Here is a 13,669-nt window from a genome sequence, read left to right as displayed (position 1 = left end):
ATACAATGGAGTAAACAGTGGCTTGTTGGACCACTTTAAATTAATGGAGGACATTCAGTTTGGACAACTCTAAAGCCTTTATTTTTTAACAGTTGTTTCATATCATTATTTATATTATTTATGTGTAAGGGTTACAGAATCTTGTCATGTGAAGTAAATACTTCAGTTACTGTAATAGATTGCTTCATATGGACTGTTTTGTCTTATGAGAGTAAATAATCTCATATATAAATCACCTTTGTGTACATTCAGAGATCCAAAACTTTGTCGTTCTCATAAACAATGGTGCCTTTGATGATGACAAATCCGATGAGCTCCTGATGGCTTCCAAACTGGTAAATGAGATGCTCCCATCTGCAGAGAAAAAGAAATGATGAGCAGCATGCTTCCGTAATCCACACTGTAATCCATTTTGATGCTCAAACTACCTCAAAGATTCAGAAATCTGTATCATCCTCCTGCACTCTTAATCCTAATCCAGTATTGCAGATAATCCTGATCTAACATGCAAACCATGCACCTAACATGAATTCCTTTTAACTTGTGTGGATCAGGTGATTTATTTCTTAAGCTTAATTTGTGTGTATTTACCTTGGTGCGTTAATTATGAGCAGGTCTCCTTGTTTGCTGGGCTCTAGTGATCCGTGTGAGTGGGAGCGATTGAGGGCGTAGGCTGCATTTATGGTGGCGGCTGCCAGAGCTTCAGGCATGGACATCTTCAGTGTAACGCAGGCCAGGTGCATCACCATGGGCTAACAGAGAGTGGCATGTCTAACATACATTATGTAGCCATTTTTATTATATGCTATAATTTCAGTTCTAGAGGTCTACAGTCCAGTACAGTTTGGTGATATGCCATTTTAAACCTGGCTATTAAAGGGGAATTTCACTGATTTGTTCCAAATAATTAGTCATACAGAGTGGTTTAATGTGATATGGTGTTAGGAACCAGGAGATGTGATGTCTGCAGTGCAAACGTAGCCTTTTTATTCACGCTAAACCTACACATTTTTGAGTTTTTAACGTGATGCTTATAATGGTTAATCTGAAAAAGTACAATTTTACCTTACAGTGCTCTGCATGTACCTCTCTGTCATGAATGGATTAAAAAAAGGAAAAGTTGGGCTCAAACAGCTCTAGTCGAGGTGCTGCCTTTAAGAAATATGTAAATCACGCGGTGACAAACAGCTCAAAATGTGATCTTGGTTTTATTGTGATGAGTAAATAAAGACTTCTCATAAGGAGTGAATGTTGCACCTTTTTGCCACGCTATGGATTTAAAAACCTTATCCTAAAACCATTTCATATTGTAACTGTGATGTCGCTTTTAGAGGCTTTAAAGGGTTCAGACGTCTAGTTTCTATCACTGTCATTGTAAACAATGATGACTGTAATTTTCTCTAAAATGCTGCATTTCATATTGAACTAAATAATTTTTAAGCATTTAATGATCTTAACCATTTCATTATGCAGACATTTTGAAGAACTGGTGTAATTCCCCTTAACCTGTGCTGAACTGCAGCCTGCTAGGATGGATGCTGGTGGGCCCAAAGTTTTATTACACACTTCTGCAACCTAAGAATAGCTCAACGAGTTTCCATTGAAGTCCTTGTAGTTACTGAATAATAAGCCTTAGTATGTAATAAGTCTAGCATTTTAAGGGGTTAAAAATGTTTTAACATGTTTCTACACAAGTGAGTATATTAGTTACCATTGAACAGCAGTAAGCATTCGGATTGAAGTCGCTGCCAAGTGATACTATAACTCCAGCATCAAGCATATCTCTGGCACGAGGACACGGGAGCCTGTTTTCACATTTAAAATGTTAATTTCAGCTAATGTATTGGTTTGTACTTAGTTGGTGTATTTTTAGCATATTTACTGATCAGCGTACCTGAGAATATAGGCAGTGGTCGGCAAAAGGATGGCTGATGTCTTGGCGGCTGCCATGGCAGCAATGCCCTCATCTGTCACCTCCTCCAGGTGGCTTATGGCTAAAGCAGCAAGTTTCGCCCCAAGCTGACATCAGGAGTGGGAGGAAAACATAAACAGAGGTAATGTATGTTGCTTTGGAGCTTTATCTCTCAGTATCGTTTGATATGTTTTCACAGTTTTAACCTTGAATGTGAGTTTTTGTTAATCCAGCAGAAATTTGTAGCTTTAGTCAATGTTGTGAATCACACTAGTTGTATCTGAATAGTTACACACAATTTGTCCAAGTTCGTGGTCTTTGTACATAAGGGTCGACACATACTAGGGCCAGATCAGTGTACCATTTGGTTGATAAAATTGTCCAATGTTAAAGTTCCAGAGATTTATCAGCATTGGCGGACATCCTGTCAATAAGGCACTGTGTCTATTTAAATCTTAAATCCTTTCCTTTTAACAACACTTCGTTGTTTGGGAGCTGGAAACACCAACTGATCCAGTTTAGAAACAGGATTTTTTTGCCATTCTTAAGTTACATATAGGGCCTTCGCTGCTATATTTTGCACTTCATAGCGTGACACGTTTTCAGTGGGAGATAGGTTTGGACCGCAGGACGGCAGAACAGTCTAACACCCACACTCTTCGATTACACAGCCATGCAGTTGTAACACATACAGAATGTGGCTCAGTGTTGAAATAAGCATGGACATCCCTGAAAATCAGTTGTTTCAAAAATCTTTCAGTGTTAATGGTGCCTTCACAGATGTGCAGGTTCTCTGTGCTATGGGCACTAATACACCTCCCATACCATGACAAACCATGGCTTTTGAACCTTACATCGGTAACAGTCTGGATGGTCATTTTCCTTTTTTGGTCAAGAGAACATAACATTCAATACTTCCATAAACAGTCTGAAAGTTTGATTCGTCAGACCAAAATACATGTTTCCACTGTGCATCAGACCATTTCAGATGAGTTTGGGCCCCAACTGCATTTCTGGATGTTTTTATTTGCATTTCACCTACGGTCCCAACATCTTGGCCCTTTTTTATATTGTTTAAAATATAAAAAAGGAAAATATTTTAGAAAATTTGACAATCATATTTGATTATTCACAGTCATACAGGTCTGTAAAGTACTGTTTAACTAACAGTATTGCAGTCTGATTAATTTTTGACCATAGTAAGTAACTGGCTTATATTCTCACTTATCTGAATGTTTAGCTCCTGAAAGTCTGCACTGGTGACAAAAATTTCATACCATTCTTGTCCTGTTACACACCTGTGCAGAGTTCATAGGATGAAGTTCATCTCCGTGGAAGTTGATGTTGAGGCCCATGTCTTTACCAGCCTGCAGAATTCGGCATGTGGAGTTGAGGTCGAAAACACCTTTCTCACAGAACACGTCAATGTTGTCCACCTGAAGGCTGCCTTCTGTAATCTGCTTCTGTATAGTGGGCAGCTGCACAGACAGAATGTCCTCTGTTGCCTCCTCCATAGTCTTACCTCTGGACATGTGCACAGGTGAAGAGCATGGGAGTGTGAGCTTGTGAGATACAGTTACGTCCAAAACTGCATACTACCTCACTATACATACTATAATGAATGTAATTCTAATGGTGGTGTGCTACATTTGACATACTGTTTAGTGTGGTAGTTAGCGATTTTGGACGCAGAGTGAGAATGGAAAGGGTGTTGGTGTGTTAATAACTTTGTGTTTTAATAGAAAACTGTTCAGATCTGGCCATTTTTCTTAGCAAACCTGCATATCTGAAAGAATACATTTTATCCTCTTGTTGTGATGTCAGCACTCAAACTGTTCAGCTGTTTAAACTACCTTAAAGAATGTTCAGTATGCTTTAAACAATAGTTTGGAAAAGAAAATTAATTTAACTGAAAAGTAACAGCAAGACAGTTCAGAAAAGAACAGGCTTCCCTAAGCTGTAAATGATCAGTGTGTATAAGAAAGAGTAAACTAGTACTAAGTGTGTTTGACCTGGGCACAGCATGGGCTCCGCAGTATGTTGAGGATATCCCGATAGGCATGCTCCTCCGTGCAGCATCTATAACGCTTAGCATTTTTAGCTCAGCGTCGAGGTCCAACCCATATCCGCTCTTACACTCCACCAGCGTAGTGCCGGCTCTCAGCATGCGCTCCAAACGGCCCTTTAACCCCTCCAGCAGAGTTTCTGAAGATGCTGCACGTGTGTGCTTCACTGTGAAGTGAATGCCCCCTCCAGCCTCATGCACCTCCATGTATGTAGCTCCAGCAAGCTGCATACACACACACAAACACACACTCACTTACATTCACATAATATTTACTCAAGACCGACAGATAAGAGCTTAAAAAATGACACAAAATAAGCTAATAATATACTGTGCAAAAGTCAGAGACCACCCTTCATTTATTTAATTTCCAGTCAAGACAGCTATTAAGTACATTTTTCAGGAGATTAGATATATGATGATATACTTGCTTAATAAGGGGAAAGTCAAAGTAAAATAAACGCAAAAAACTGGACTTACTTATTATTGCTAAAAGCTATAGAGAAAATGACTCCTAACAACTGTCCTTCCACTGTGAGAAGACAAATGTTTAACTGTCAAGACGAATGTTTAGCTGTCAAGAAGCTGCTACTGAAGAAAGGAAATAGAAAAAATCTCCAAATCAAACAGAAACTACTAGTGTTCTCAGAACAATGAACGGACCGCCCCAGAGTCCAGACCTCACTGAATTTGGGGTTTGGGATTAGTTGGATTATGCGAAGCAGAAAATGCAACCAACTGCTAATACTGAACTTTGGAGGTGTGGAAAAATATCCCTGCAGATATTTTTGAAAAACTGAAATCAAGTCTTGGGAAAAGAAGGCCTTTTTTACAGCTTCCAAAGGGAAATACTGAAAATTTTGGTATTATATTTCAGAATATAATATATTTTATAAATTTTGTGTTGAATATACGTTTTCTGCTTTTTCTCCCTTATGGGTAAAAATGAATGGCTGTTCTGACTGGACATTTAATAAATGAAGGGTGGCACAATACTGTACACTGCATCATTTACATGCTACTGTGCAATGCTTCTCACAGAGTCTTTAATAAAACATTAAAAAATAAATCAATACAATTTTTAAGTATTTACAGTACAATACTGACTGTCCTTCTAGTAATTTAACTTGTCTTTAAAATAGAAAATTTATTCATCCTCTTAAAACCATTTCATTAAAGATTTTTACTCTACCTTCATTGCAAACTCATGAACTCTGTCCCCAGCCCAAACTGGATGTGTGTGTGCATCAATCAAGCCTAAAAAATTGTGTTATCAGTTTAATAATGGCTCACAGTGGTATTTTGAAGATTTGCTCAGAGAAGCTGAATACTTGCCAGGGAGAACACACATGCCAGTAGCATCTATAACCTTATTGAACACTGCGTCTCTGAACTGCAACTCAATGGAGTCTGCTGATCCCACAGCTTTTATCAGTCCATCACTGCACATGCACAAGAATCTTAATAAAGCAATGCATTTGTGGACACAGAAAAATTCATATTTACTTCCAATGAAGGGTTCAAATCATTATAAGAGAATGCAAAAATGACTTACTGTCCAATCACCACACTCCCATTCTCAATAACTGCCAAATTCTGCATCCCCTCTTTGGTCAGAAACTTCTCGCCATTTTTACCCACTAAAACCACCTGTTTTGCACCTTTCACTAAAAGCTTGAAGTTGCTGGACATTTTGCTTTTGGGTTTCAAACACGAGCTGAGCTGAACTCCTGGATGGAAAGACAGGTAAATATTTAGCAAAGGCCAAAATCAGGCTCATGGGCAAAGGTCAGCATGGGAGGGGCCCACAAGCAAGAAGTAACTGGTCAGTGGACTGGGGTGGGAGGGTGTCTGATGTTAACAAAGTAAAGTGAGTCAAGCTTAAACTGTCTGTGAATCTCAATGTCCTTGTTGCTAAAAAATATGCAGGAGGGTGCTAGAGAACCACGTTCATACATACAACTGGGTTCCCTTGCAAATGCTTTGAGTGCAAAGCTGACTGTGCAAATGACTAAAAAGTTATATTCATGGTGTTTGATTAATTGCATTTATCACACTAATGCAAATAAATTTTCCCAAAATGTGGTTAATAGAGCAAGTGAAACAGCAAGTCTGTTTGCGTATGACATGGTTTGCAGCATGTGTGATGATTTGTCAGTTATGTCACTGTTTCTCAGCCCTGCACTTTTTAGTGTTTTCCCTGCTCCCAACACACCTGATCCAACTAATCAGCTCATTAACAGACCCTTACTGTGTTTAGGTAGGCAAGGAAAATATTAAAAATGTGCAAAGCAATGGGCCTCCAGGTACCTAGGCTGAGAAACACCTAGTTGCAGGACGCTAATCTGATGGATATAAACTTCCATTAGCCCAGCAGCCCCAGTGAAAAACTCAAGAGAACTACACATAAAACATGTTTTGGCTGATCGACAGTATTTGTTGTTAGGGGAAGGGGAAGTTCATTTTTTTTTTTTCAGCTGAACCATTGCTTTAAGCGAGCAGGTAATTGAACCCACTTTATGTCGCCACTTAAAGTTATTCTAGTTAATTCCTAGTGAGGGTGCGCAGAAAAGCAGACTTTTAAGATGATCACATAAGGCAGTAAAAATCTACCCATAAGCCCTCACATGCCAGGCACAGCAGTAGTCAAATAAATGTGTTTGAGAGTATGAGAACTTTGAGATGCTGTAAAACAGAATACAAATCTCCTCAATAACAAAATAGTTTTACAAAAATCAGTTTTACAAAACATTAAATGGAAAAACTTACTGTTAAATTATGTAGATCTCAGTCCATTTCAAAAAGATAAAGCAGAAGCCATATCTCAACAAACTCAGGAACACAAAATACAAAATGCATAATTTTATTTGCACAAATGTGCCATCAGAATTATGCTTTTATAGTATACAAAACAACCCAACAAATGAATTTTACAAAGAAAGAAAAAGAGAAACAAAGCTTCACATACAACTAGTACAAACAAAATCATACATTTTCAGCCCTCACCCCTAATCACAAATTCATCATTCTCTCATTTCCCCATCTTCTTCCTCCTCTTCCACTCCACGTATATACAAAACATTGTTACACCTGCAAAATAGGCAAGAAAAGATAAATTGTTACTATTACTATAGTACTATTTTGACTCTTCTAATAATTATTTTTTGGTGAATCCACAATCAGTCCACACTTTTGTTATGCTTTAGTGTTCCTGACACACCTGAGCAAAGCCTTCAGCAGCCTCTTATGGCCTGGACTGTGCGTGTTTGAAAGTGGAACAGAACAAAAGTATGGACTGGTTTGGTGTCTCTAAGGATCAGGGGGGGGTATTTCACAAAGCAGGATTTCTCAGATTAGCCAGATATCTTAAGACCAAAGTCAGGCTTGTCCCATAGGAAAAGAGTTGACAGATTCTCATTAGACAGTCCTCATCTTTGGGCTTAAGTTATCTGGCTAACTGAGAAATCCTGCTTTGCAAAATACTCTGCAGGTGGAGAACTTTAAGCATGAACCATATGAACACAAAGCTTAAGTGGAAAGACCTGCACAATTCACTTTCACATAGTGGACTTCAGACTCTAAATGACTGCTTCGCAATGATTTCAGTGCTTATATATTCTGCAGCAGTGTGCTGTGGATTAAAGTACAGCTGCTTACCTGACCAACACCTCCCCAAGGTGACCCGCCAAAGCTCCATCCACGTACTCCTCTGTGTTAGCCAACTGGCATAGAAAGAGAACGAGAGGGGAGACAGAATGTCAAAACAGATATAAATAACATTACTTTGTGATACATACCTGCCATTTTCACTACATGTATGTTTATTGAGTCAATCTAAATAAATAAGGTCCAGGGCAACATTTTTACTGCATGATGCACAAAACTGGGGCATTAATATGAACTACTGAGAGGCTATTATATCTAGAACTATGCATTTCAGTCTACATGCCTTTAAAATCTAGAGCAACACTGTCATTACATTACATGTCAATATTTGAGGCAATAAAACAGACTCCACACTTAAAAAGGATGGTTCTGCAAGAGTTCCAATTAGAGCCATGAGTTCTATATAGAACCATTTGACACTTTTTATGTTAAAATGGTTCTTCAGACTGACAGTGAATGTGTTGTATATGGTTCTATACAGAAGCATTTTAAAAACCCCTAGAGAACTCTAAGTATGCGCTCATGGGGACTGTATCTAGGGCCTGATTGGCAGGTGAGGGCAACATTCCTTACTAATATCTTACTTTGCTTTCCAATACACACAAATATTGTTATTCTAAAGCTATAAAATCATTCACGTTTTACTTTACACCAAACAGTCCAACAATGCAAAATAAACAGTGAAGGGTTTTCATTTTTATTTACTGAATACTAACAGAATTACTTCTACTAAAAGTGCCTTTTTAAAGTCACGGCGAAAAATAAAACACACTGAATAATTACCACGCATGCGCATGAACAAAAAAATTAAACGAATCAGAGCATGACAATACCTGCATGTTCATGTATCCGTCCACCGATACCAGGTAGCCCTTGTACTCCATTCCCCATTTCAGCTTCAGCATCACGGGTTTTCCAGTCAGGCCGTTCAGGAACGGCTTTGGGTTCAGTGGTAAACTCTGAGCAGAGAGAGCGGTCAGCACTTTAACCAAGGTCCATCTCACACACGGCTAACTCGAGCTAACTTAGCGCTCACACAGCAACGTTTATCTAACGTCAGACCAAACATTCCTTTCTGCGTATTTAACATTACTAAAACTGAAAAAAGAGACCAAGTAACAAATAAAAAAGACATGAACATCAGCCACATTAACCAAATCAGACACCGTCAAAGGGGGAAAGTCTTCTCCTGTGTTATTAAGTTACGGCGGCATGAAAGCACTCCGTATTAACCAGCCATTTAGCATTAGCATGCTAACATCGTCGACACCTTCTTCATGAATGAAAACCTCTTTCAATTGATGTTAAAAACGAAGCTGCGCACAAAACGTGAAAGGCTGATAAACACTCACCATGCTCAGAAAACAAAATTAGTTCTCAGTAACTATTAAATATTGCTTCATTCAAAACGCATCTGCTTCAGAAGCTCACTCGCACGCCTTGCCGCCAGGAAAGGGAAGGACAACAAGTAACGAGTTTAGCTCTGCACTCGAAACAGAGAGAGCGTGTCCCCCAGCGCCCCCAGCTGTACTGGAATAACTGAACTTTTATCTTATTTTTCACCCTCTGACCAAAAGAGGGCGCCTGAATACCAGAACTCCGCATTACCGGGAACCTGGACCTGTAATACCCCATGTCCTGCACAATTTAGTGTTCTTTCCTTGTTAATTATCTAATCAGTTAAATCTGATGTGCTAGAGCAAGGAAACATCTCAAATGTGCAGGACACGATGCTTCTATACAATAGAAGAGTGTCTGGATAAGTACAACATTTGGTCTAACACTAGGCGAGTGGTCACCAGCCCTCCTTCTAGAGATCTACATTCCTGCAGAGTTTACTTCCAGCCTGGCCTTTTTTTTGCGCTGCCTCACGCTAATGCATCTGATCCAATCAATCAAGAACTTCTGAAAAAAGTTAATTGGCTGGAGGCATTGTGGCAGACTGTGGTAGGAGCAAGACTCTGCAAGAAGGTAGATCTCATGCACCAGGGTTGGTGACCACTAGATTGTTGGCCATACTGTTTGCGGTTTTGCTCAGGTTCACAGTTACGCAACGTATTTCTTAATTATTTCTCCATTAGTGTGCAGTTGTGTATTGTATATTGTGCCATTGTCGTAGAACAATACGTGAGAGAGGCCTTTATTTCTGCCACGAGAAGTGCTCTTTTACTAAGCAGCAAAGGCACATAAAAACACAGCCGGAGAAGGCAAGTCACTTCTAGTCATATGTTTTCTCCTCATAGTTTATACCATAACCCCCACTATCTCACCCAGGCCCAACACAAAATAACACACTCAACACATAGCATTTCCTTTTCAGGATGAAGTATAGCCCCAGCCACCATTAGGAGATCTAAGCCAGGTATGCATGTATCTCGTATGGGTGTGAGTCAAACTCATGTACCCGGCTCAGACTTCCCAGAATGGCAAAGAGCCACTTTCTCCCCCTAGGTGGACCCGGCCGCCAGTGACTGACCTGAGCTGGACGCTGGCCGCCTCCCAGCTGCCTCTTTATTGTGTGTGGGGGCACACCTGGTTGTAGCAGGGATCTTGACGAGCTTGTGTCGATAAGCACAGCGAGCCGTCTGCATTTTGTGCTGCACTCAAACCACAGCCGGTCCTCCAGGCTGGCTTCCTTTTCCCCGCCAGCTCAGGTTTGCAGCACTGTCTGGTGCGGTGCCACAATCAATGCCACTAGATTGCTGTGTTGCTCCGGTAAACAAGAGGGCTTTTCCTTCCAGGGCTAGGCACAGCTGAATCACAATGATGGCCTTTGTCCAGCTGTGATGCTGGGCAGTGATTTGTAGCTGAGCCAAGTATGGCTCCAAAAGCACCTTCACATTATAGCATGGTAGGCGGATGGGTGCAATCTTTCTCTTGCCAGGCTCCACTGCCAGCTGCCACTGCACTGTCCCTTCACCGTCCTCTTTGCCTCTGCCGGCCACCACTGTACCTATACCTGTAACCACTTGGCTATCCCACTTCTGACACCACAGTGGTGTTGGACATAGAACATGACAAGAGAGACCATTATTTCTTTCATGAGAAGTGCTCTTTTATTTACACCAGCAGAAAAGTCACATACAAACACAGCCGGGGAGCAGGCAGGTCCGAGGCATGGGTTGTACTCATTTTTGTAATGAGCTAATTTACTTCTTTACATTGGGTCAGTTTGGATTACAAACATAATGTGTCTCAATTACATGTTAAACCAATAAACAAATGTATTTTGACTCACATCTGAGTATGTTTTTCTCTGTCATTTTGGTCTAGCAGCTGTAAACAAACCCATTCACTTTCGTCTGTATCTCAAGGAATTTTGGGTAAGGGGCCGCTGCTGAGTTTGCTTTGATTTAGTGCTCGACAAGGCTGCACTAAAAGCACATAGAGGCAGTTTGTGAGCACTCCTTTGAACAGCAAAATGTGAAATGGGACACCCTACGGCCTCACAGTACTTGTGTGCACACACAGTCGAGGACTGCAGTACTTATGCACCAATTGGAACAGAGCTGATCAAACTTATTCAAGTTGTGACAGAATACAAGATGCTCATGACAAGTTTACAGTTTAAAGCCAAGAGAGACAGCTAGCTGTGATGATGTAGTCTGTCTGAAAGGTTCCACATCCACCTGAATGCCATACTAAATAAGCAAGATGAATAGAATGTTGTGCCTTTGCAAATCAGCTCTCATTGAACTGAAAGCACCCATTGATTTCAAATACGGTACTGGTCATACTCACTTCAATCATATTTTATTGAATCACACAGCTGCTAGTCCAGTGAACAAATATCACAAAAAATACTGAATAGCTCTCTTTATTTCTGCCCTCCACCCCGAGAAGTAAACTCCAAATGACATTTTAGTTGTACAATCTGAGTGACACATGATGGATACTTGTTTGGATAAATGGAATGAACGGAATGGCAGGCTATGTTTTCTCATCCTGTCTTCTCAGGTTTGTAAAGTGTATGGGAGACCTGTTGTAGCCTTTGCTGCAGTCTGCACCTGAACACCAGACCTGAGCAAAACATCAGGAGAATGAAATGTCAGCCTCATTCCTCAATATGAATTGGAACTCCCCTCCAAGTGGGAGTGTTTGGTCTTTGAAGGGGATTCCCCAGGTAGAGTTGTCTGAGTATTTGTAAGTTCATCACTATCTTCCCTCCATCCATTCTTGGGCAAAACAATAATACATATAAATATTACCAATTTTTTTATTTGACCAAGAAATTTTCCATGGTTTTAATTATTAAGTTATGACTTTAGGAGTGCTTATTTGATGGAAGAGGAAAGAATGTGGGCTCTAATCTCAAACGCTTTGAAAATCTTCAGTCTTGAAGAATAACAGCCAACGATTAATTTCTAAAAGCGGATGAATCAGGCATTCTGCAAATCCTCACTAACGGATTAGAAGCGGAAATCTTTTCACCCAGACGCATTCCACACCATCAACCAGGAAAAGTTCACTGGACGGCTGCCGTTTATCCGCTCGCGAGTTCCTTCCCGCCTTCAAGCCCACACAACCCGTGACAACGCCCCTCACTTTCACATGAATCCAACAAAGGAGAGAGGTAACTTTCACTACATCCTGCTCAAGCAACCTATGACAAAATATCACTCCAACCTGCTCTGCTTCTTAAAAGGCCCTTTAGTGTAGATACAGTTCAAAATTTATTCAATGGGACTGAAAACTTTATTGTCTCATGAATATGATGTTTATAAACACCATGCTGTTAACTTTAAATCCTCTTTTTAGCACTGTATAGCCAAGAGCTAACGAATAGACTCAACAAAAGTGCACTGATGCTATAGCTAATTCCAAGCAGAGATTTGCGAAATGCTAACAGGTTGCTAACTTACGATGGCCGAGCCAATAGCCCTTAAGGGTTCTCAGTCGCAGTCCTGGTGGCCCAATGCTCTGCACTTTTTCGGTTTTCCTACTCTAAACACCTGACCCAGCCCACGAGGAGCTTGTTAATCAGTTGAGTTGAATCAGGTGTGCTAGATGAGAGAACCTTAAATCATCTTTAATGAATTTACACTCTTCATTGTGGTCAATTAGAGTTTTTAAATGTATGACCTGTTTACATACTCTACATCAATTATATATTTTTTTTCAAAGGTGTAACATAAATGTACATGTAGAAGCTTAGAAATTACATTCTCATCAATACATACAGCAGGTGTATTGGAATGAGCGTGTTGGTTAGTGGGAGTGTCTTGTAGTGAGTGTTACCTTCATTAGCAATAGCCTGGGGAGTATTTCAAAAAAGCAGTATTTCTGAGTTAGCCAGATAACTTGGGCCCAAAGCTGGGGATTGTCCAATAGCTACTTGACTTCAGGCTTAAATTGTCTGGCTGAGAAATCTCTGTCTATAAAGCACCCCCCTAAGTTTCCATCCTGTCCACTGAAATTCAAGCAAATAACTGAAATGATGCAAAAGGTTTATCTTAGATAATTTGTAAGCTGATCAGTTGTAACCTTAGTTCTTCAATCGGTAAAAGTTATCTAACTAACCTAAGTTAGCGTAACCTTGTGTCCAGTGTTATAAGGGTAAGCAAATCTGGTTCACCCTGTGTCTCCAGATAGGTAGATGTAATTCTTATTTCATGTCCAAAGAAACTAGCCAGTGTACATCCACCATTACAGCCATATTTATCAAGCTTTATTTTTGTGATGTCACAAAACCCAACACAGTGTGTGTTGCGCTGGTATGAGTGGATTAGACACAGCAGTGCTGCTGGAGTTTTTTTACACTGTGTCCACTCACTGTCCACTCTATTAGACACTCCTACCTTGTTGTCCCACCTTGTAGATGTAAAGTCAGAGACAATAGCTCATCTGTTGCTGAACAGCTTGTGTTGGTCATCCTCTAGACCTTCATCAGTGGTCACAGGACGCTGCCCACAGGACGCTGGTGGCGGGATATTTTTGGTTGGTGGACTGTACTCAGTCCAGCAGTGATACTGAGGTGTTTAAAAACTCCACCAGCACTGCTGTGTCTGATCCACTCGTACCAGCAT

At 40.3% G+C, this 13,669-nt stretch overlaps 2 protein-coding genes across 3 annotated transcripts; both read right to left on the bottom strand.

Annotated features, from left to right (window-relative positions):
- Positions 1–58: 58 nt before the first annotated feature.
- On the bottom strand, positions 59–5,741 carry amdhd1 (amidohydrolase domain containing 1). 2 transcript variants are annotated; one of them, XR_005008673.1, is made up of 9 exons: positions 5,533–5,741; positions 5,313–5,419; positions 5,170–5,234; positions 3,925–4,202; positions 3,211–3,436; positions 1,895–2,019; positions 1,712–1,805; positions 592–771; positions 59–354 (listed from the first exon to the last, which is right to left on the bottom strand). XR_005008673.1 is itself a non-coding variant. In XM_036596306.1 (9 exons), the coding sequence occupies exons 1-9, from the start codon at positions 5,667–5,669 to the stop codon at positions 249–251; spliced, it is 1,299 nt and encodes a 432-aa protein (XP_036452199.1). In that variant the 5' UTR covers positions 5,670–5,741; the 3' UTR covers positions 59–248. The 2 variants fall into 2 exon arrangements, 1 of the variants encoding a protein (XP_036452199.1); XM_036596306.1 differs by having other exon boundaries at positions 592–752.
- A 1,083-nt stretch (positions 5,742–6,824) lies between these two features.
- Positions 6,825–9,121, bottom strand: snrpf (small nuclear ribonucleoprotein polypeptide F). Its single transcript, XM_036596693.1, has 4 exons — positions 8,996–9,121; positions 8,477–8,602; positions 7,635–7,699; positions 6,825–7,067 (listed from the first exon to the last, which is right to left on the bottom strand). The coding sequence occupies exons 1-4, from the start codon at positions 8,996–8,998 to the stop codon at positions 7,001–7,003; spliced, it is 261 nt and encodes an 86-aa protein (XP_036452586.1). The 5' UTR covers positions 8,999–9,121; the 3' UTR covers positions 6,825–7,000.
- Positions 9,122–13,669: the final 4,548 nt, after the last annotated feature.

The sequence above is a fragment of the Colossoma macropomum genome, unplaced genomic scaffold, assembly GCF_904425465.1.
Source record: "Colossoma macropomum unplaced genomic scaffold, Colossoma_macropomum, whole genome shotgun sequence".
Classification (NCBI taxonomy): domain Eukaryota; kingdom Metazoa; phylum Chordata; class Actinopteri; order Characiformes; family Serrasalmidae; genus Colossoma; species Colossoma macropomum.
Note: the sequence above shows the minus strand (reverse complement) of the source record. Positions and strands in the feature narration are given on the sequence as shown.

Excerpts from the sequence above, each read along its gene's own strand:
- amdhd1 (XM_036596306.1), bottom strand. The coding sequence starts at position 5,669 with ATGTCCAGCAACTTCAAGCTTTTAGTGAAAGGTGCAAAACAGGTGGTT. Across the intron at positions 5,235-5,312 it reads TGGCATGTGTGTTCTCCCTG|GCTTGATTGATGCACACACA; the intron begins GCAAGTATTCAG and ends ACAATTTTTTAG. Across the intron at positions 1,806-1,894 it reads ACCACTGCCTATATTCTCAG|GCTCCCGTGTCCTCGTGCCA; the intron begins GTACGCTGATCA and ends ATGTGAAAACAG.
- snrpf (XM_036596693.1), bottom strand. Across the intron at positions 7,700-8,476 it reads ACGGATACATGAACATGCAG|TTGGCTAACACAGAGGAGTA; the intron begins GTATTGTCATGC and ends TTTCTATGCCAG. Across the intron at positions 7,068-7,634 it reads CTTGGGGAGGTGTTGGTCAG|GTGTAACAATGTTTTGTATA; the intron begins GTAAGCAGCTGT and ends CCTATTTTGCAG.